This window comes from Electrophorus electricus, chromosome 6, assembly GCF_041902795.1.
Source record: "Electrophorus electricus isolate QZ-2024a chromosome 6, ASM4190279v1, whole genome shotgun sequence".
NCBI lineage: Eukaryota > Metazoa > Chordata > Actinopteri > Gymnotiformes > Gymnotidae > Electrophorus > Electrophorus electricus.
Genome location: NC_137502.1, coordinates 6,449,346 through 6,471,500, shown reverse-complemented (window position 1 = coordinate 6,471,500; position 22,155 = coordinate 6,449,346). Strand labels below are relative to the sequence as shown.

At 42.1% G+C, this 22,155-nt stretch overlaps 2 protein-coding genes across 3 annotated transcripts; one reads left to right on the top strand and one right to left on the bottom strand.

The window, feature by feature from the left end:
* Positions 1-2,854: 2,854 nt before the first annotated feature.
* On the top strand, positions 2,855-17,875 carry smad3b (SMAD family member 3b). 2 transcript variants are annotated; one of them, XM_027022361.3, is made up of 9 exons: positions 2,857-3,335; positions 9,415-9,608; positions 9,796-9,930; positions 10,388-10,462; positions 10,566-10,616; positions 12,273-12,485; positions 12,597-12,734; positions 12,890-13,034; positions 14,733-17,875. In XM_027022361.3, the coding sequence occupies exons 1-9, from the start codon at positions 3,133-3,135 to the stop codon at positions 14,854-14,856; spliced, it is 1,278 nt and encodes a 425-aa protein (XP_026878162.1). In that variant the 5' UTR covers positions 2,857-3,132; the 3' UTR covers positions 14,857-17,875. The 2 variants fall into 2 exon arrangements, with proteins under 2 accessions (XP_081571577.1, XP_026878162.1); XM_081715451.1 differs by lacking the exon at positions 9,796-9,930 and having other exon boundaries at positions 2,855-3,335.
* A 105-nt stretch (positions 17,876-17,980) lies between these two features.
* aagab (alpha and gamma adaptin binding protein) lies at positions 17,981-22,097 on the bottom strand. The gene is made up of 10 exons (XM_027022362.3): positions 21,739-22,097; positions 20,774-20,964; positions 20,595-20,691; positions 20,173-20,262; positions 19,985-20,068; positions 19,521-19,600; positions 19,170-19,257; positions 18,971-19,075; positions 18,779-18,828; positions 17,981-18,688 (listed from the first exon to the last, which is right to left on the bottom strand). Exons 1-10 carry the CDS (start codon positions 21,830-21,832, stop codon positions 18,611-18,613), a joined length of 957 nt encoding a protein of 318 aa, XP_026878163.3. The 5' UTR covers positions 21,833-22,097; the 3' UTR covers positions 17,981-18,610.
* Positions 22,098-22,155: the final 58 nt, after the last annotated feature.

Below are 22,155 nucleotides of genomic sequence, written 5' to 3'. Positions count from 1 at the left end.
ATAGTCCTATACATTAGAACCTAACTCGTTATTTCAAGCCATTAATATAGCATCAATCCAATCCTCACAGTCTTTGTAATGATCTTCATTAATGGATAAATAATAAGTCACGTTTCTTCAAAGACAAATTAGAAAATAAATAATCAACGGTATACTTTGCTGTATAAACTACTTTCAAGAACGAAAGAGAACGGATATGTAATCATGAGATATAATTTCCTCTGAATCCCAGTTTATTTATAACGTAATGTAATGTCGACGAAGTATGTATAAACAACAGCACCATCTTATAATATCTGACTTCAGTACAAGAAGTAAGAGGAAATTAGAGCAGGGGTGTTTGCCTGAAATGGGTGTGGCCATAATTAAACGTCAGCATGTCACAGGAACTGGCATGTGGACGCCCTGGGGGATTGGACCGTGTAATGCAGGGTGGCTCGAACCAAACTGCTGACCCAGTTTCTGAACATACCAACCAGACTACGGTGAACCTGATAAATTCAGCTTGTGATAAGTATTGAACTTACCATGGAGTAGAGGATGTTACCATGCCAAAATTTCTAGATGGGCAAACTGTGACAGATTGACTTTGTAATGATTGTAAAGTATGAGAACTACTGCACAGTCTTTAAGGTCCTTTATAAAATTCCTAAAAACACATTCCAGACGGTCTAGATCAAATACATCAGGTTGCCATCAGTGTTGTTTTATTGTGGTTACACAAAGCCATAAAATGCCCATCTTCCTCCACTTCTCACTACAGTGCAAAGTCCACCTGATCCTCCCACTCCCCACTGAAGCTGGGCTGCTTCCCATGCACCCAGAGTGCAGTCCAACACAATACCTTTGTTATCCATCAGATTGTATACCATCATTACGCATTCAGCCTTTTGTCCAGACCTCCCCCAACCTCCCCCACCCCTTAGCCCTGGACCCAAAACTTGCCCTTCTCACAGCCCATCTGCCCCTGATCTTGCACAGACGCACACACACACACACACACACACACACACACACACACACACACACACACACACACACACACACAGGCTCTGTCCACACTCCACACCAGCTGTCCTGGTCCAGTCCCTGGGGTGTAAACAGGTGCTGGGCTTGTGCAGGCCTGAGCAGAGGCGCATGGCAGCACACGCAGCCTCTGCTCAGTCTGCTCAGCAACATTCACTCGACCCTGCTGCTGTGCAGTTCAGTTCTGAATGCTTAGTGTCCTTTGGCCGAAGAATAAAACCATCACCGAAATTGCAGCATCAGGTGTCGATTTTAGGTGTCTTTCAGTTTGGTAAAAGGGTCATGAAGGAACACAGATATAGAGGTTTAACTTTACAAGTATGATACAGTTGTCAGCCTGATATTTCTATCATTTCAGATCATCCACCCTCAAGAGTTTGTACGGAGCTTCTCACTGAATCTAGGAAGCATGACACCATGGCAAAGGACTGGGTGAAAATATAACGGCGTCCATTGATGGTGTGGTATAAATAGATAAAAGGAAGAAGGCGTTGTCAGGACTAGGTTCTGCGCAGGGCTATTTTTAGCCTCAGGCCAGCTCTGTCCAAAGAGACTGGCAGGGTCTACACTTATCAATAACACTACACCACTGGACCAAAGCGACCAGTAGCCACCAGGACACAATCAAGGTGAAACGAAAGTGCTTATAGTGTGTGGTGGGGGGGAGAGAGAGAGATCAGCTTAAGTGGGGTCCTCTATATTCAGAGCCAGCACTGTGGGTTGTAAAAGAAGAATGTGTCAACACTACAAATGATGGGAGCAACCAACTAGCCACTTTTCCCTTTTTAACATTTTTTTTTTTTTTACAATGTACAGTTATATGATTCTTAGAATGAGTCATAGCAGTATCTACCTTGGCTCACTGTATGATGATTCAGAGCCTCTATTGATTTTACACACCTTTGAAAATGAGGTACATATATGAATAAAACAAAATAACATGGTTAAAAATAGGTGGTAAAGATCTCGGGGAGAACAGGACATATCCCAAAATCCACCAGAACAATGTTTGAATACACAGCAGCGATAGTAGTGAACTGCTGAACTCTTCCTGTAAGCTAATAAATGGAAAGTAATGATAGCTGGTGTTACAACAAGCAAAAAAAAAAAGTCACACATTCTGACTTCTCATGAGCGAGGGTAGTGTATAAATCAGGCAAGAAGCGAGTTATACCATACATTTACTGTTTGGACCTTCCTGAGTTCTAAAATACAGAAAACCTATGCCATCACGGATTTCAAAAATTTCTATTTAAATAAATAATAGGTTAATTGTAAGCTCTGCAGTTCATGTTCCCTCCAGCCAGCTTACAGGGCCAGTGTGTTCTTGAATAGACATGTACAGATATGGGAGATCCCCCAATGTCTGCACAGATGGGGCAAGCTGCAACAGGCCTGCATATACATGGGAGTGCACCCAGGGATAAGGCTGCCTCTAACCCCTCCCCTCAGCCTCAGTATGGAGTGACACTTTACAGGACTTGCATGCCAGGAAACACCTTTCTGAATTTCCACATGTTTTTGTTTGTTTGTTTAGAGGCTAGATTTGAGCAGTTGTCACTTTCCAGAGAGCTTGGTTAGTGGTCCATAGTGATAAGCTGCAGGGGTAAGGGTCTTTGGTGAAAAGTAAATATACTTTTTAGTGAATGTGAAAATAAAAAAAATTTTCGTTACGTAAATTGCCTAAAAGAGAGAACATTCGAACCCATGTGAGGGTGGAGTATGTTAATTTTACTGCCCAAAATGTCAAGCTATGATCTGAGCAAGGAGAGGAGGAGGAGGAGGTGGAGGAAGACGACGGGGACGGGGGCGGACTGTTCCGCACTAAGCTACTGAGTAGCTGGCGCTGCCATTGGCCACCCTCCTCTAGCTCTGTGTCTGGAATAGCTAGGAACTAAAAAAAAGTTTCGGTATTTCATGTTTGGGCGAGATTTTACTAGTATTCTAGCTTGCTTAAAAGGGGAATTTTGTTAATTTTGTTACCCCCCCCCCCCCCCCCCGAATTTGACTGGCCGTACATACGAGAGAGAGAGAGAGAGAGAGACAGAAAGAGAGAGAGAGGGGCAGGCAGGCAGGCAGGCAGCTGTACGCGAAACCGTGCCTAAGATGTCTATTTTGCCTTTCACTCCACCGATTGTGAAGAGGCTCCTTGGTTGGAAAAAGGGAGAGCAAAATGGGCAAGAAGAGAAATGGTGTGAAAAGGCGGTGAAAAGTCTAGTGAAGAAGCTAAAGAAGACCGGACAGCTTGACGAGTTGGAAAAAGCTATTACCACCCAGGACCTCAGTACGAAATGTATTACTATACCAAGGTATGTGTTATCGGCCAAATTGTGTTTTTGAGGTATTGCTAGCTGGCAGAGATTAGTACTGTTGTGGCCCAGTGTAACCTGCATTCGAAGCTCCATACAAAACGTGTGGATAAAAAAATGTATTAGTCAGCTAGCTAGCTAGCTACATGTTGTATTTTGTTTGTAACATTGTGAGCCAGATAACGTAGATAAACCCTAGTATGTTGGCCAGATTTCTTGTCTGGTGAGCTGTGTTGGCCTTTTTCCAAAGCAGTTAGCATTAGCTAGCGAGCTACATTAGCCATCTTATCTTAACAAACTACCTCGGTAACCGCTATGCTGCCGGCTAACATTTTATGTGCTACAAACCTTTTCGATTCTTGCAGACTTAAGTATGCGGTATGTCATGTGATATTGTATATTGAAATGATGCACTAGTTAATTGTGAATTCTAACTGCTATCAACTGTAGTACACGTCCGATAACGATTTATGCAGATAAGCCTGGCTGCAACGTTAGCTAATGATGGCTAGCTAGCTTAGCTATGATTGCTAGCAAAGCTTAATGTGGTCTTTTCGGTATGCTAGTTCAGCTAGTTCTCGCTTAGTTGCTAACTTTGCTAAGGCTTACTGCTTACCAGCAAATATTGGCCTGTTAGATATTATAGCGTCGCCTTGCAAATACCCCCCCCCCCCACCCGAGAAAACAGCAACTCCACACAAAAAATCCCTCTATCCTTCAAAAAAAAACCAACATAATATTAAGTATCCTATAGCAATCTGTTATGTAACTGTTTCAAAGATATACAATTTCAGAACGGCCAAAATAAGATAAACCGTCTGCTGCATTAGGCAAGCAGCTAGCTGAGGAACTATTATACAACATGTTTCTAAATGGGACGGTGGCGCGCTGTTTAGATAATGCCAATGTGAGAATGAGCTAGCTTGGTCACTATAGATTTTAAAATTAATATTAAATAGTTAAGTGGTTCAGGTTCCTGTAGCAGCTGGAAAGCCCAGGCTAGTAACAACAAAAGCACGTTTGCTTGCGCGAATTAATCTCAGTTGAGAATGCAATTATGAGGGGATACATGGAAGAAATTCATAATTTAAAGTTATTGCCAAAGAGGCGTGTAACAAACCACGCAGAACAGTCTCAAGCCACAAATTCGTCAGTTTTGTGTAGCTTTTAGAGCCATTAAATGTTTCGTACTTTTGGTTACGAGAAGTACATTTGTGATCAATTCCTACTTTGTATATTTCTCTGGAAAGGCGCATTTCACACCAAAACGCTGTTAATGGCTTTGTTTGTATCTAAACCATTGAAAGATAAAGAAATTTTGTAACATTGGTGAAGTTGTCCTTTAACGGGGTGTGTTCGAAACTGCAGGATGCTGGCATGTGATTCCAGGTTAAAGGTGCTCATAGACCAGTACCCTGCTGAACAGTTCACGGTTAATTTAAATGTCAGTGTGGTACGTTATCCATTCTAGTAAGTCAGTAGACAGTGGATAGTAACAATTCACTTTCAGGAGAAAGTAGACCTTAATATGTCATAGTGAGGGATGGCGTAGTACTGAATCGACAGCCAAAGAACTTTCTCTACAGGCATTAAATCTATTTGGGTTTTTTTTGTTTTTTTTCAGTCAAACATATTGCTCAAATACAAATCATAGTAATTCTTCAAATAATTTTGTACCTCAGAAATTAATAAATGTATCTTGTGCTTTTTCATTTTTTTCACAGTTTAGCTGAGCTGACCTTTTTTCTTGGGGAGTAATGTGGGTGTGTGAAGGGGTGGTTGGTGCTGGTTCTGTCAGTTATGCTGGTGCTGATGATTGAAAACTAACAACATTCCTCTTGACTAATACTTATTGATCAAAATGTGTAAATGATTGCAGAGACTGTGTGTGTGTGTGTGTGTGTGTGAGAGAGAGAGAGAGACCTTTTATTTATTTAATTTTTGTAGTTTGTGTTCTTATTCCAGTGTGATTGGATTCAGTACCCTTGCGGTTAGCTCAGAGTTGTTTTTCAGTGTGGTAAACAACCAGGCTTCCACCTACTTCTTTCATAACTCAGCACTGCATGATTTTATCTGGGAGATTTTATGAGCAGCTTTGTGTATATTTACGAGCTTGATGGGTCAAAGTAAGCTTGTCTGTTACATGGGTAGATAGCTACTATTCTGTGCCATTTCTTCAGAAACTCAAGTCTGATTGTATTTTCCAATGACCTATTTTTTCTGTCAGAAATATACTGCATCATCCAGCAGTCACGGTCATTACGTATTAACCAGAGCTCTTGATATCAGAGCCACTGTTCTTGCTAAGGCTACTTTAACATTATAATACATGTATGTATTTATAAGCTCCGAAAAAGATTTGTAGCATAGACACAAGAACTGGGCATCTGCCTGTAAATTTTACAGACAGGAATCTAGCTTGTGTGTGTGTGTGTGTGTGTGTGTGTGTGTGTGTGTGTGTGTGTGTGTGTGTGTGTGTGTGTGTGTGTGTGTGTGTGTAAGTAAGCAATTGCTTACTCAGTGGGCAGGCAGACTGTTTAGGCTAAGAAAAGGGTGAGAAAGTAGGGAGAGAAAGCTGACCAGGAATCCCCCATGACTCATGTTATTAAATGGAGCTGACTATACAGACACAAGCCTGGGGTCAATATGGGAGAGAAAGGCAAGTGTGCTGTTTTTCTTTCAGATGGTGGAGACCTTGACCAAAGTAGCATTTCAGTGACTTCTTTTATTATAGATCATTTGTTGTGCCATGTTTTTCCTGTTTTGTTCTTTTTTTACTTGCATCGGTTCTTTCCCTCTGAGATTTGGGCTCAATGGCAGTTTGAGTGCATACATCCTGTTCTTCTAAGACATCTCCACAGGGCGGAAACAAACACGTGACTGCTTCTCAGCTGCACCTCATTGTCTGCTTAGTCAAACAGGGTCCTTTACATCACTGTCAACTTCTCTGCTGCCCTCAGTACACATTTAATGGGAGTTTTTGATACAAACTTGTCCTGAGTGTGAGTTTGAGTCTGGATCATACTGTTGCATTGTCATCGTGATCATCTCCATGGGGATGGAACTTGGAAACTCCAAAGAAACACAAGGTCATCACTAACCCATGTCTGTTTTTGGCTGCAAAATTAATTATTTAAATGTTCTTTACAAGGATGTACCATCCACTTCAATCCATCACTTTATGGTCACTGCTGAAAAGCTGCAGGCACTGCAAATGCGCACACATTTTGTTTGTCCCGTGCGCTCTGCAACATGGTTGCTCAGCAGCCAGGAATGCGGCAGAGGCCCTGGGGAGGGCGTGGGTCACTGTTTGGTTTGGGTTTAGCCTGAGAGCTGGGGGTTAGGAGAGGAAGAGGCTAGGAAATGTACGTACACACACACACACACAGCAACAGCAGAAACAGCTGTAATACATCACAGAGATATTGGGATGCTTTTATGCTTCTCAGTTCCTTTTGCTTAAGGCACAGAGGCCACTTCAGAAAATCTCCAGCTGATCTTTTCTGCTGAGGTCAGGGCTCTTCCACATGTCTTCTCCAGGCTCACTCCTTTCTACTGCCTTATTCAAAACTCCTTAGCAACAGGTTTATGACAGTGAAGACAACCCCCCTCTTCAGTTTTACACCCATTTGATATAGGTATGGCTTTGGAATTCCAGAATGCACCCCTGTAGTACATGTTTAAGGGGGTACAAAACACTTTGTTCTGTTTTTGCTTCAATACGTAAGGTCATCAAAAAGTGGTTAATGAATGTGGAGATGACGGCTCTAATGGGGATGTGTAAGAGTGCCTATTGAGCTGTGGGGAGAACCTAATTGGTTGGTAGAGAGATGGGGAAGAGGTGACTGGTCAACTACAATTCTGTTCTTTAACCATCTCCGCAGTTTCCCTTTTATCATGAACTTTGTTGTTGTTGTTAGTTATTGCCATCATCATTGTTGTTGTTGTTATTATTGTTTTATTATTATTAACATTTATATAGCACCTGTCTCAGACTCTAGGGCACTTTATAGACAGTTATCATCTTTTACAATCACTCAAACGAAGATGAGAAGCGGCAGCCAATTTGTGCACAGCATACTCTCAATCAGAAACCAAAGCCCTCTGGGGGACTGCACCGGCACAGGGGACGAGGTTAAGACCAGGACAGAGCACCGACCATCACTGGACATGCATGTACACATTCTCACACACAGGTCGCATTCATACAGGACAATTTAGGATATCCAATCAACCTATTCATGCATCCACTGATTATTTTGGTCTCATAATGGAGTGAATAGTGATTCACTTACAGAGTGTCTACAGTCTCTAGCCCTTCCTTTTAGAATTTTAAGGGTGCCCCTCCCCCGGTTCAGTTTTGGTGGACCCAAGACTGGGGGGGGGGAGGGTTGGTTAGGGGTGCGGGGTGCTCTTGGCTTTGATTTCTGGCTCAAGGGGGTTGGGGACCACTGTGTGTCTGGGTTGCAGCAGTCAGAATAGAAAGTGTATTTCAGCCTGATAGAGTGACTTGGAGACTTCAGACTCTTTCTTTGTCTGAGCCGATGGGACTGAACAATAGAGGCTGCTGGCTCTTTCACTCCACATCCTCGCAGACGGGCCGGTCTGCAGTTCTTTGTGTCTCATTTCATGGTGAATAAAATATGCATCTTTTTAAAAATAGCTCTGTTTAATGGATTTTGGGGGTTTTCTTGTGGATAATTTACGAGGCGTGCAACTGAGAATGTTTCTTTGAATTATGAAATCTGTAGCACATTGCTGAATTGGAACTGTTGGAAAAATATTCTGTTTTGTAAGAAGGATAATTAGAGTGATGGTTTTGGGTTGGGTTTCCTAGTGTTGTGGTGCTGCCATGGTGAGCTCTCCCAAAGCTTATACTGTGTGTGTGTGTGTTTCTGGCTGCTCAGATCTGAGATTATGAAGGAAACAACACTTTTGCGATTCTGCCATTGACGCTTGAGCTCTCTTGCCGTGGAGTGACAATTTGATGTATTCTTTCTCCCGTCACTCATCCCTCGCTTTTTCATTCTCACACACACACACACACACACACACACACACACACACACACACACACACACAGTGGCCCTCCTTCTGCCAGTGGTCCATGAGGAAAGTGAGAGAACCCTGATCTGAGGTGGAACTGCAGCAAGATAATGGAGTTCTTTTGTGGAGACTGTCATGCTGCCTGGCACACAATCGCATGAGGATGATTCATGCCAAAGTAGCACTCTACTCTCACATCGAATGACCTTGCGACGAGCAGCTGTTTGTTCCATTCAATTTGACTAACTGAAAGAGGGTGAGAGAAGACCAGCAAACCCCTTGAATTATTTGAATATCATCACTTTAGAAAGTAAAAAAGAAAAGTTGTTTAGTTATCACGGGTATTACAAAGGAATTGTCAAGAAACATTGGATTAAATGTGTAAATAAAACTGCCTCTTTTATATGTTCCCACTGACAGAAGCACTTTTGTCAGCCAATAAATATCTTGATGCAGATGGTAGTATCTGAGACGTTTCAGCACTATCTTGGTACTGATCCTGAGAAGATTTTTATTCAGTGGCAGACATTATTTCACTAATTAGCCCAGATGAGAGGACATCATAAAGTGTGTACACAGGGAGCCTTTTGTCTCAGCATGCTGCCTGTGCCCTGCTATAAGCTTCACAGAGCACATAGTCTGAGCATTATTGGAAGGTGCTGACACGAAATGAAAGAAGTGGAATTTGTCTCTTTAAATTGAGTCTGCTGTTCTTTGTGTTTAGACTTTTTAGGTTGCTTTGTTGCTAATTGGATAATTATCCCTGTATTCAGAAAGACTTCTAGGCTGAGATTGCACAATTTAATAAGAAGCGTTAATGGGGTGTGTGTGTGTGTGTGTGTGTGTGTGTGTACGTACACTTTACTGCAATTCTGGGATATGCTCCTGTACATATGTTGAAGCATGAAGGAAGATTTATGCGAGAGAGAATTGTACAAGCCAATATTAGCCAAAGTACAACGGCACTTCTGAGCATACACCTTAAGCGCTTTGAAAGCCCAGTAATGAATACGTCCCCCTTCTTCTTCCTCAGGTCACTGGATGGGCGCCTGCAGGTCTCTCACAGGAAAGGTCTTCCTCATGTGATCTACTGCCGGCTGTGGCGCTGGCCTGACCTACAGTCCCATCACGAGCTGCGTGCTGTAGACCTGTGTGAATTCGCCTTCCACATGAAGAAGGATGAGGTCTGTGTCAACCCCTACCACTATCAACGTGTAGAGACGCCAGGTGAGCCCTCTGAGCAGATGTGTGTGCATGCACATGGGTGCGTGCTAGTCAGTGTTTTGCTGCCACGAAGATCTGAAGACTTGGCTGTAATCCCTCTTAAAAAACAGTACACAACAGTACACAATTGCTTTGATTTGTCCTTTGTGTGTGTGTGTGTGTGTGTGTGTGTGTGTGTGCGCGCACGCAGTTTTGCCACCTGTGCTGGTTCCCAGACACACTGATATTCCTGCTGAGTTTCCCCCTCTGGACGACTACAGCCACTCAATTCCTGAGAATACTAACTTTCCTGCTGGCATAGAGCCTCAGATCAACTACATACCTGGTGAGGGGGGCGGGGTGGAAGCCACACACTCAGCCACCCAGACGTGACCTCAGGGCTAAACCATAAAGGCTGTCCCTCTCATGTCTGTCTATCTCTGTCCTATCCCTTCAGCTTAATGATTTAAGATGTTTTGTCAAAATCAGTGTTATGTCTGGGTCCTTACTAAATGTTATCAAATTGGGTAAGACATGGACTGATCTAGATGTTTGACCCATTTTTTCACCTTTCACAGCGTGGTCCACCCTCTACAAGTTGAACTAGGTCACTTGCTATAAGAACAGATTCTTTACTGAGCAGTGTGGAGTAGATGAGTGTTCTTAAAAAGAATCTGTTACTTTGTATCCGAAACACCAATTTTTACCAAAGTAATGTTTATAGTAGTGGAACCATCCAGTGTGCTGTAGCTGTATGTGTATGTGAGGTATATAATGGTGTTAAGCCCCAATCTCCATTTCAGAGACCCCTCCTCCGGGGTACCTCAGTGAAGATGGTGAAAGCAGTGATCACCAGATGAACCACAGCATGGACACAGGTCAGAGCTTCCTTCTCTATCTCGACATTATCTTTCCAGTCAGAATTTGCTTACAGTAACACTGATTACTGGCTGATCTTCCATTCCAATATGTTTGTTACAGGTTCTCCAAACCTGTCTCCCAACCCTGTTTCCCCTACAAATAACAACCTTGGTAAGGGTTACCCTTGAATACACCATACAATTTACAGGCATGTTTTAATATATACATATCAAGACTTTGTCAAAAGAAAATTTAAATAAATTTTAAATAATTATTTAAAATTTAAATAATTTTTTCCCTCTGTGTCCAACAAAACTTTTATAAATGGAAAATCATGAGATTAATCTATATTCCCAAAAGTGAAGGCAGGTAGTAAATGAGGAGCCCAGTAAATACTTCCACCCCATGGTGGCTGTTTTTTTTTAAATCTGGCTGGATTATTGGTGGTATGTAACCTAGTGCATGTGGGTGTGCACACATACGTGCGTGTGCGCACCAGGCGTGATTAGTGGTGCTGGAAATGTGCATCCGCAGGCTTCCACACCCACCACACAGCTAAAGGAGCCAACCTCAGGGTGGAACCATAAAGCCTTGAACCCAGCACACAGTGACTCTGGGTGTCATTTTCCCCCCGGCATAGTTGCCTTGTTGCTGCTGCTTTTTGTAGCTGTGTGTTTTGGACACTCACTGTGGCTCTGTGGGTGTGTAAAGGAAATTAAGTAACAGTAAGAGGAATGTTTACACTTTGCTGGTCAGTTGTTTGTTACCGGGTAGTGATGTCAGAACAGGATGTTTTGATTCTCCTCTCTCTCTCTGGAACACCGTGAGACTTTCCTTCATATCAGGCCTGCACTAGGCAGCCTATTTCTTTCGTGTTCCTTTGTTAAACATATTTTGGAATATTGGCCAGTTTTTGAAGGCTGCAACATGCAAAAGGGATCTAAAACCAGTTTTTTAGTTTGTTTTTTGTTTGTGGGGGGGGGGGGGGGGGGGTGTTCGTGTGTGTTTTTGTTTTGTTTTATTTATTTATTTATTAAAACAAAGTGTGTTGTGAGCATGATAACCAATCTTGGACAGCTCAGATGCGTTATATGTAGGTGTTTTCGTGACTCATGGCATTCAAAATAAAATCTTGCAGGCTAATTCTAATCAATGCCGGGGTTCATCAGTGTATGGTTATCTTGGATTCTGCATATCGGAATCATAGCGTAGCAGTATGATCACAATGCAGTTTGTCTCTGTCATGCAGCCCTAGTTGATACTGATATCAATGTTGTCTGATTATTGTTATTAAGTGTGTGTGCACGTGTCTGTGTGATGCTGTGCTGTGTGCTGAAGCCTAAATCTTCAGCGAGGTCATAATCTACATGGGTTTGCCTGTGTTGCTGTAAGAGGAAGACTCCTATGGAAGGACTCTTTCTGTCCCCTCTGTGTTCAGACAGCCCAGGGTAATGTAATGTAATGATATCCTGGTGCGGGGCTATTCTAGCTCCACGGTGAGCCATAGGGGGCCTATTGTAGTAATAATAAATAGCCTGCTGATTTTAAAGGGCCACACCTGAGGAAGGAGGGCTGTTTTTTCCCCTTTACCCAGCTTTGCTCACTAGGCCGACATATTCAAATGTGCCTTGTTTGTTTTATTCATTAATTCATTCTTTCAGGATGTCTGTGGATTGCCAAACACTTTTACGTTTGGATCCCTTTTCTTTAAAACTCAACTGTTACTTCTCTTTTTCTTTGCAAAAAAATTTCTTGTTTCTTACACGTGTGTGTGTGTGTGTGTGTGTGTGTGTGCGCGCGCGCGCGTGTGTGTCTGCCTACCTGCAGACCTGCAGCCGGTAACATATTGCGAGTCAGCATTCTGGTGTTCCATTTCATACTATGAGCTGAACCAGCGTGTGGGAGAGACGTTCCACGCCTCCCAGCCTTCCTTGACCGTGGACGGCTTCACGGACCCCTCCAACGCGGAGCGCTTTTGCCTCGGCCTGCTGTCCAATGTGAACCGCAACGCGGCCGTGGAGCTCACCCGCAGGCATATCGGTACCACTCACTTCCTCCTTAGCTCTCGGCTGGGCATGACATGAACCTGGTTCTCCTGGTAAAATATTTCATTGGAGAGACATGTAGTCTCTCTCTCTCTCCCTCCCTGAGGTCGGGGAGTGCGGCTGTACTACATAGGCGGGGAGGTGTTTGCAGAGTGTCTCAGTGACAGTGCCATCTTTGTCCAGAGTCCAAACTGTAACCAGCGCTATGGCTGGCACCCTGCCACCGTGTGTAAGATCCCTCCAGGTAAGCCAACAAAACACAGAACACTTGTGTCAGCAAGCTGTGATTTAGACTGCTCATAAATCATTCATGTGGACAGTGGTCATACTTCCCCCTCATGCTCCATGAGATCAGCCAAGCGCACATGTGCATGCACGTGCCTGTGTGTTTCCTTTCAGGATGTAATCTGAAGATCTTCAATAACCAGGAGTTTGCTGCCCTGTTGGCCCAGTCGGTGAATCAGGGATTTGAGGCTGTGTACCAGCTTACCCGCATGTGTACCATCCGTATGAGTTTTGTGAAGGGATGGGGAGCAGAGTACAGGTATAAACACACACATTGACATTTCACAATCACAGCACTGTCCAGAGGAACTAATAGAAGTGCTTTGTTATTGCTAAGTAACATATCCCTGTCGGTTAGTATTTAGTACAGCTAGGCCAGAGTCTAGGCATATCATCAAGCTAAAGCCCTCTGAGACAGGAAGTCAGTGCAAAAAAACTAAAACCTTGCAAAAGTGCAAATTTAGAAATTGTTCATGCTTTTCAAAGAGGTGAGTCTTCAGTCTGCATTTGAAGACTGCAAATGGTGGTTCAAGGATGACAGTATGATCTGTGCTTTCAGGTGGGTAGGGCCTGGTCCATTTTTGTCCATTGGGCAAGCGTCATGGTCTTAAATGAGCCACTAAAACTAAGAACAGGAATAAAACCAGGTGTGTCAGTGGTGGTATGACTATGACACTGGGGTGGTAGCTGAATGGGGAGGTGGAGTGTGCATGTCTTGTGCAATCTCTCTTACTCCTTCTCATTACACATCATGGCCAAGGCTAGCATCAGGAGAGTGTGTGAGGTGTGACCTGGGGGGCGGGGGGGGTGTAAGTGGGTTGGTGGCAGTGTTTGTGCTGGTGTTACTAGAGGCTTTTCACTTTATGGCTTTTAGCATTAGGAACCATGTTCACAGGTTCCAAATGTTAAAACATACACTTTTAATCCCTCACTGTTACACTTTCCTTTGACTAAGAAAGGCACTAACTCTAATTTTCTCTGCTGTAAACTCAAATTTAACACACGACATGCCTTGCTACCGCTAGTTAGTTTTGAATAGCAAGACATCCAAACTTTAGTCACTTTCAAGCTCATTTCTTTTTATACAAATGTTGGTGCTGATTCTGAAGTGTTTCTAAGTAGACCATTGTGCTTGTATGACGACCTTCAGCTGCTCTAAATTGTGCATGCTTGGTTTACTGGGCCTTTCCTGTGGTCAGATAAGAGGAGGGACGGTTTCCATCTGTGGCCTCCACCTCCTTTTCACCCATAGAGATACACTCATAGGATTTTAGCTGTGAGAGAAGCACAGGACGGGTCTGAACACCTCTGCGCCCTGCTGGCAGTGGCTCATGCTGCCCACATGTTCTCCAGAAGGGAGGGACTCTGTAGTGGAAGACCAAAGGAGAGTTTAAAAGAGGGACTTGGTGTAAATATAACACGATTTAGGATTTTGCATTCATGATGAATATGCTTTTTTTCCCCTTTTTTTTTTCCTTAGCTGATGGACTTGGGGATGTAGCAAGCTTCTATGTCTAATACAGCTGTGTAAAGCACATGGAATTGCAGCTGTGTATGAAAAGTGCTATACAGTAAACTTGCCTTGCTTAGGAAGAATCTGGTTTTGCCAGAGCAACACAGTAAACTTGGAGGGAGAGAGGAAGCGGGAGAGTGTTGTGTAATGGGAGGAATGCCATAGATGGGCGGGAGGGTGTAGGTGGTGTCCACACAGAGATGGAGGGTGAGATTTACAGAGGCCTGTAGAGCAGCAGACAAACAGATGAAAACTGGAGCAATTTGTACACATGATCATGGAAGGCCTTTCAGTACTTTTGAATTTGTTAGCCAGTACATGAGATTCAGTAATAATGTTCTAAATTGTCATCGTACCAGGATGTTTTAAGAAGCAATGTTGACCAGCCTATAGAAGCTCGCAATGCTGAGTGCATTTCTGACTAAAAGTTCCCCCTTCCTACAGACGACAGACAGTGACCAGCACCCCCTGCTGGATAGAGCTGCATCTGAACGGTCCCCTGCAGTGGCTAGACAAGGTGCTCACCCAAATGGGCTCACCCAGCATTCGTTGTTCCAGCGTGTCATAGGAGACACCTGGCATCACTCGCACAACCCTGGGAAAGATGTCTATCTCAAAGCATCCAGAACCTACCTCCCTCCTGCACAGCATCAGAGACAGCATGGAGTGGAGGTCTTCTGAAGCGTTTCCCTCCCAGTGTCACTCCACTGCTTGTTGGTCCTGCCATTTTCCCCACAGAAGGTTTTGAGCACTTTCCACTGCTGATACGTATATACCATGGCTCATGTAGCTGTGCATCCTGTATGGTGTATTGTTTATTTTGTTGTTGTTGTACAGAGATATATATTTTTTTGCTTTTTTAACATGTGTATAGCAGTTGAAGCCTAGATTAAAATATGAGGTATTTAACCTTGTGGAATTGAAACAGCTTTCATATTCATGGAAAAAATACATGGATATGTAACTGTTCAGATGTTTTTTTTTGTCTGTTAAACAGTTATATAAGGCTTACAGTACTTAAAATGCAATTACTGGTGTGCACAGATACCACTGAGTCAGAAGTGTATTTGTATGATTTGGGGAAATTTATATAAATTTTACACAGGTCCAGCAGTTTGCTCTGTGCATTTAGTTGTGGTGTTTTCATAAGCCAGGAGGGTTAGTACTGCATTTCCATAGCCTTTCTTGAATGGGCTGCATGCAAGCCTGTTGGCCTAGCTGTAGGCTGTCCTAAAGTGGACAGTAAGATAGGCACTTCTGCATTGAAGCTCACTAATCCCGCTGGGTGTGGAGGAATTGCACAGTAATCTTTATGCACTGAGGAGGTCAGCACAGTTTAGAGGCTGATTCAGTGCAGTTTTTATTTGAGTATATTTAAACTGTTTAATGGTACTTAGTCTAGTGTAGCACAATGATGATGAGAAGCACTTGTCCTTACTACTCTATCAAAGAGTAAACATAAGTCTCTTCAATGGCTATATTTTCACTCGAGTGTTTTTGTGTTTTTAAAACGAAAATTGCTTTGGCGCTTAAAAATTAAAACTTAAAACATTACAAACATAGCTTATATCGACAAACATTTTTAAGCCTAAAGTAGTTTATCAAAAATTACTTGAATGGAAATGTGACCAGTGTTGGAATTTTGTCAGTGACAAAACTAGTGACTGATAGTGCCATTTTTTCCCCCTGGAAACGTAAACTTGTAAAAGTATTGAATTTTGCTTGACACGAGAATTATAGATATTTTGTAATTTTTCGATTTCTTTGGGGGGGGGAGGCAAAGTAAGAGGACTGAAGAGTGCAGTAGTACATTTTTGCTTTTGTCCTATGCTGAGTATTGTACATTATGTTGAGTGTTTATAGGCAGCACAGGTGGGCAGGGCGGGATTACCTTATGAGCAGCAGTCTGCTAACCTGGGCCTTCCTTTCTTGTGGGCCCAGCAAACATAATTTTGATTAATATAGTGATCATTAATTATTAAATAGTGATTACTTTTGTGTTGTTTAACGAGCTTTTGTGAATTTAGCATACCCAAAAACGTCTTACTTTTTGTGCTGGATGCACCTACCCACGTTAAGTGTGTTCTCCCCTCATCCCACCTTTCCACACTTGCTGTTGCTCCTTGGATGTAGCCTAGCTTTGAACAAAAAAATAAAAAATAAATCCAAGCTTTGAATGTTTGTAAGGTGGCTGCAGAAACACAGGTCCAGCAGCTAAAGTGAGCCAGAGAGTAGAAATGAGAGAACGGAGATGCTGGTTACCTTTAAGATGTGCAGGTTTCTGGTAGTGATGTCATTAGCAGTTTGGTAGGGCAGCACTCTTCAGTTGTGAAGAGAGGAAACCTTGGGCTTCAGAATGGGCAGCCCAAGCCCTTGTCTAGGGGTGAGTGGACTCAGGCCCATGTTTAGCAAGCGTGCAAGTGTGCTGGTCCAAGATCACTCATCCCTTTGTCCTTGTAATTGCATCCCTTTAGATATGAGGGGTAGACTTGATCCTCGATTAGATGTCTCACTCTTAAGTTTGGTACATAAGATTCAGTGGACATAGGAAACAGCAATAATTTAAGAAACTGGCAGTTGAAATGTGAAGATATGAGACACATGGTATAAGAATAGCTATTTGCTTCCTATACACTGTGCCTGTGCATATGCGTGCAAGTCAGATTTCTGCATATTTTGGTTGCTCAGCAGTCACTCAGTATGTTTTCAAGATGCTTAAACATAACTTGCAGTATGATGTTCTTGTGTTTTAACAACACATCAAAGGGATGTTTTAAACTCAGGACCATTAGCCCACTTGAAAGATAAACAGAGCTCCATGCAGAAAGGCACACATTTCATACATCAGCATCCATGTAGTTCTATTTTACTACCAATTATTTTTGTGTAGAGGAAAAAAAATCACGTATTTTGAAGCAAATAGTAAGAGATTTTTATTAAACAAATGTGGGGGTGGGGCAAGTACTGCTGGCAGCTCTTGAGGTATGCTCCTATTTTTCTATAGAGGTTGATTTCTCAAGAGGGTGCTCTTGGTTTTATGGATGATGTGTTTTTTGAGCCAAGCCCTGTCACTAAAAAAGGGCTTTTTATCTTGTAATTAAATAGTCTGAAGAGTATGACTTCCTTGACTGGATTTTTCTTCTTGTAGAATGTATAAAACAATTGATTAATTGCATGCTCTTACAATTTCTGATTTTGTCACAAAGAGAGCAGTTCATTGCATTGTGTTGTCTCTTGTTTGAGTGGGTACAATAGGCTGTAGCTTCCTATTGATGGAATGGGCAAATACATGTTAAAATATCACTCATCTTCTCAAAGCTTGCCTGTGAAAAATTACCCTCTGCTATTGAACAAATTGTGTGTTTTTGGAGCTTTCAGTAGTGGTTGTTTGACCTTACAACACAGCAGAACTCCAGGCTAACTCCATGTGCTCTCCACTGGCTTTAGTTTTGGTTTGCTCTGAATGTGCTTTCTCTCTCTCTACCTACACAGGCTTTATTTGCATTACTTGTTTAAGCTATTCTGTTGTGTTGCCTTGTTTTGGTATCCATGAATTTTTAATAATAAAATGTATATTTTAAACTGTATTTTTGATGCATTTTTCTAAGCATTAAATGATCATTTTATGGCTCCTACCATCCCTGTATGTAGGGATCCCTAAATGATATTTTGAGAAAAATGTACATTGAAAATTGTTTTTAAATGTCTGCTTTAATGAATGCCTTTAATATTGGTTATAACAGAGTGCATAGTTAATTAATGCAGTGTTTCTTTTAACATTGTTAATGATTATTACTAAGTTATGATTATGATAAAAATAAAGGTTTCTTTGACAAATTACTGAGATGTTCAAACAACCACACTGTTCCATCCATAATTTTGGGCTTGTACATCCTGGAAAAATATGGACGATGCAAAAAAGGTTCGAAACCAAGCCAGTAAATGGCAGAACAATCAAAGGCTTAAACACACTCTCTTAGACCAACCACTTCTGTCTTGCATGGACCTGCAGGTCATGTTTTACACCCACTAGAGAAGAGACTGTGGGTGATGTCTTGCCCACTGCACCCTTTGCGATCCTTCTTAGATTACAGTGTTTAGAAGCCAGCAGCCCATAATGGCTGCATGCTGAGTTATTGAGGTTTTCGGGTTTGAGAGGATAATAACAGGAATGTCATGACAACCCCCACCCACCCTCTCCCATGTTGGAGGCCACAGACTGGTGGCCAAGGCTGAGCAGACCAGACTGACTTCGATGGTGATGGCTTTGGGGAACAAACTGGCTTGCTGGGGACTGCAGCCTGGGAGAAGACAGTCTAGCTTTAACTCTCCTCCCCTGATGACAAGCCATCGATCTCATCCTGGTCCCCACCAATCGCCATCCAAAAGGCTTTGGCTACCTAAAAGATGAGAATTAGCGCAGCAAATTCTATTGGCAAGTTTTATTTATTATTTTTGAAGTTTTGTTGTGGATAATAGAACTTTCTCACTTTTTCTGCATGTGCCTTTCTTTGTTCATGTGGTAAAGAGGAAGCTTTGTCTATAGCAAGCAGAGAGAGTGAGGGGAATCAAAAGCAAGTCACCTAGTTTAAATAATTGGATTAGAGGGCAGGCACTTGCATGATAACTTGTTGCCTCAAAACTATGCTTCATATTTTGTCTCTTCAGATATGTTGCCTCACCTTTCATCTCTTTAAGTTTAGTAAAGAGACGCTCAAAATTCTCCACATCTGCATCGCCCACTGTGAGGCTGGCCAGCTCCTGAATGTCCATGTCAGTCATGGGGTCTATAGGACACATTAGAATGAAATTAATTTGAAGGGCATGTACATAATTCATACTGCAGCTGCATATCAGTACATTTTCTGTATATTCACTTACCTACTACTGACTCTGCCTCCTCTGTGCTGTTCTGACATCTTTCTGTCTCTGGTCGTTCTGCATTCTCATCTCCACGTTTAGATTGGGACTGGAAAGTCAAAGAAAGAATGACAGGTCAGATTAACATTAAGGTCAATTTCCAAACAGAAGCTAAACTACAGTCCCAACAGGCTGATTTATATAATGTTGCGGACTTGTATTTCAGGAATGCTGAACCACATATTGACATATCAGTGTTTTAATTTTTTTTGGGAGGTTGTCAGATAAACTCTGCCCTTCAGATTAGCCATATTCACATTATATCATATATATCAGTCAAATCTTCTGTTAGTTCAGCTAAGAAAGGCTGACCTGTGCCTCTGTCAGGGGCCGTGGGTTGTTGTGATGAGAGGCCACTAAACTGCTCATCAAGCCAAATCCCTGATTGTGTTCTGAAAAAAAGTGCAAATATCTAAAGCACAGAGAACACTAAATTGTGATTATAAAGCTACACACGGCAATATACTAATATATTAATAAATTAACAACACCTGTAAACCTGTGTAACGTCATTAAAGACTGATCCGAAATATTTTGACAAATATTATTTGTGTGTTTTTGAAATTTGCAAATGTGGTCATCAAAACACCCACAAAAACCACATCTGGAATGTCTTTAACTGGTCAGGATCCTCATGACACGAAAAAAGCTCATTTGCGTATTGCATCTTTTTGCCATTCCAGTACCACACAGGCCAACAATTAACAATTATGCAGGGTTAGTTTCAATTATTTATCATGACAAAGTTTTGTACATTTAAAACAGCTGAAGCTTACCATCCTTCATCTCCACACTAGACCACACATTGGCATTGAGAGCCTGAACAATCCTCTTGACTCCAGTGGACTCGGGAAAGTCATCTGAGACATAATAAACACCCGCAATATGAGACACTGATAAAAGGCTCTGTGTATGAATGTAGCCCATGAGAATATATTGTATGCAATGGGCATATGTCTCTCACCGTCCTCATCAGGCAGTTCCTGAGGATTGAGTTCCACCAGTTCAAATGCATGAGCCAGACACCACTGCTGAGCTTCTTGTCTACTCACACCTGCAATAGCCCAAACAAAAACCCAGCGATATGGTAAAAAATGTTGCTACATTATATTCTTCACATGTTAAACACAATACATACAATAGGCACTCTCCAATCTGAACAGTTTTTCAACTCATAAGCCTTTAGCAACAGGAACAGTGCTTCACAGAATTGTCTCATATTTTTTGACTGTTAGGTGGTGAATTTTGTGAACCTCAGGCTTGCCACCACTCTTATAAAAGCAGACATCACTGAATGATAAATACCCCAGCTCCCTTGTCTATACATAAAAGCAGGCTCAACTTTGCTCTGTTAAACAAAATTAGATATGGCTGTATGGCATTTACCATTTTCACACACATGGTCACACACTAGGATGAGAACTTCAGGGGATATGTCGTCCACCACTGATAACCATGGAGTGACACCAATAAGGCCATCTTTCTGTAACATAAAAGCATGTAAACAACATAGAAGAATACAACACTGCAAAATAAACAACTGCAATTTAACATTGGGCACTTACAGTTTTACTGTCAAAGTAGATGATTAGAGCCTGCAGAGACTGGGCAACTTCAGAATTCATGTTGAATGTACTTGGCACAACACAAAAACTGACATTAGCAGTATAGTATTTGTTGTTGATTTTCCATGGATACCAAACCACTACATCTTCCTTTTTTGTTGGTTCTGGCAATGAAGGTATACCCAAGATCTCTGCAAAGAATGAATAAAACACTGGGTTATTAAACAAACGCTGTATTAACTGTATTGCACTTTATAATCTAAGGTTTAACACTGCCTACTGCTGGGCATTAAGTTGCATTTCAATTTTGATAAAGTAAAATATTAGAAATATGTATTTACTGACCAATTATGATGTTAATAAAGAGGTTTTTTTCTCTTAACAGCACTGCAAAAAGACATCTAGCTATAGGTGTCCAGTGTACACGTGTCATGTAAGAAGATGGTATGACAATAGTAAATTATTAAAGTGCACAGGGACACTTCAAAAACCTTGCGCAATTGAGGCAGCTATGACAGTCAACATTAAAAATTAAGTTAACATCGGATATTAACATTTCTCGCCAACATTAGCTATCCAGATTGTTAAATCTGACAAATTAGCTAGCTAGATTCAAATGAAATCCTATAATAACAGTCTGACAGCTAACTTAACCTGCTAGCCAACCTAGCTATGGTTGTACTTAAGCACAGAGCACAAAACCTCGCTAGCGTGTTCCTTAAACCTGAGGAAACCAATCGACGTGTTAAATGGTCCACTACCACGAATGACACGACACTGTTCTCCTTTCATCACGTTTGAATATTTTCGTCATTCGTTGTGGCTGGTATAGCTGACATGTACCTAACCTTGCTAACTCTAGCTAGTGTTGTGACAGCGGTATCAGACCATCCAGTAAACCGCTGTTACAGCTATCTTAGCTTTAGCTTAGCTTAACTAACCTACTGTGTTCATGCTTTACTTACGCCGGACTATCTCCTCTTCTTTAAACCCCGGGTCACAGCTTGTGATTAGAATGCAAGGCAGGGCCGTCTCCCCATCTTCTTTATCTCCAGACATGTCTCTGGCTTGCGAGTAGCTGACAACCAGCAGGGTTCCCCGCTCTTAAGCCTCTAATCTGCTAGCCTGCTAGCTAACGTCTCTCAGCCTCCTCCTCGAGACCTTTCAACTCCAACCTCAAGCCCGGAACGCCGCAGCGCGATCACTAGTTCAAAATCACGAACGGAGAACCAATAAATCTCCTTTACCGAGAATCAGAAAACTAACAAACAAACATACAAAGAACAACAAGAAAACAATCATATCAGATTAATTTATTTGCTAATTTCTTCACTAGGGACATGCACTGCCGCAAACATGTGGTTCCCATAGTTACGATCAGG

Excerpts from the sequence above, each read along its gene's own strand:
- aagab (XM_027022362.3), bottom strand. The coding sequence starts at position 21,832 with ATGTCTGGAGATAAAGAAGATGGGGAGACGGCCCTGCCTTGCATTCTA. Across the intron at positions 20,263-20,594 it reads TGACCATGTGTGTGAAAATG|GTGTGAGTAGACAAGAAGCT; the intron begins GTAAATGCCATA and ends GGGCTATTGCAG. Across the intron at positions 18,689-18,778 it reads GAAAGGCACATGCAGAAAAA|GTAGCCAAAGCCTTTTGGAT; the intron begins GTGAGAAAGTTC and ends CTCATCTTTTAG.
- smad3b (XM_027022361.3), top strand. The coding sequence starts at position 3,133 with ATGTCTATTTTGCCTTTCACTCCACCGATTGTGAAGAGGCTCCTTGGT. Across the intron at positions 9,609-9,795 it reads TCAACGTGTAGAGACGCCAG|TTTTGCCACCTGTGCTGGTT; the intron begins GTGAGCCCTCTG and ends GCGCGCACGCAG. Across the intron at positions 13,035-14,732 it reads GGATGGGGAGCAGAGTACAG|ACGACAGACAGTGACCAGCA; the intron begins GTATAAACACAC and ends CCCTTCCTACAG.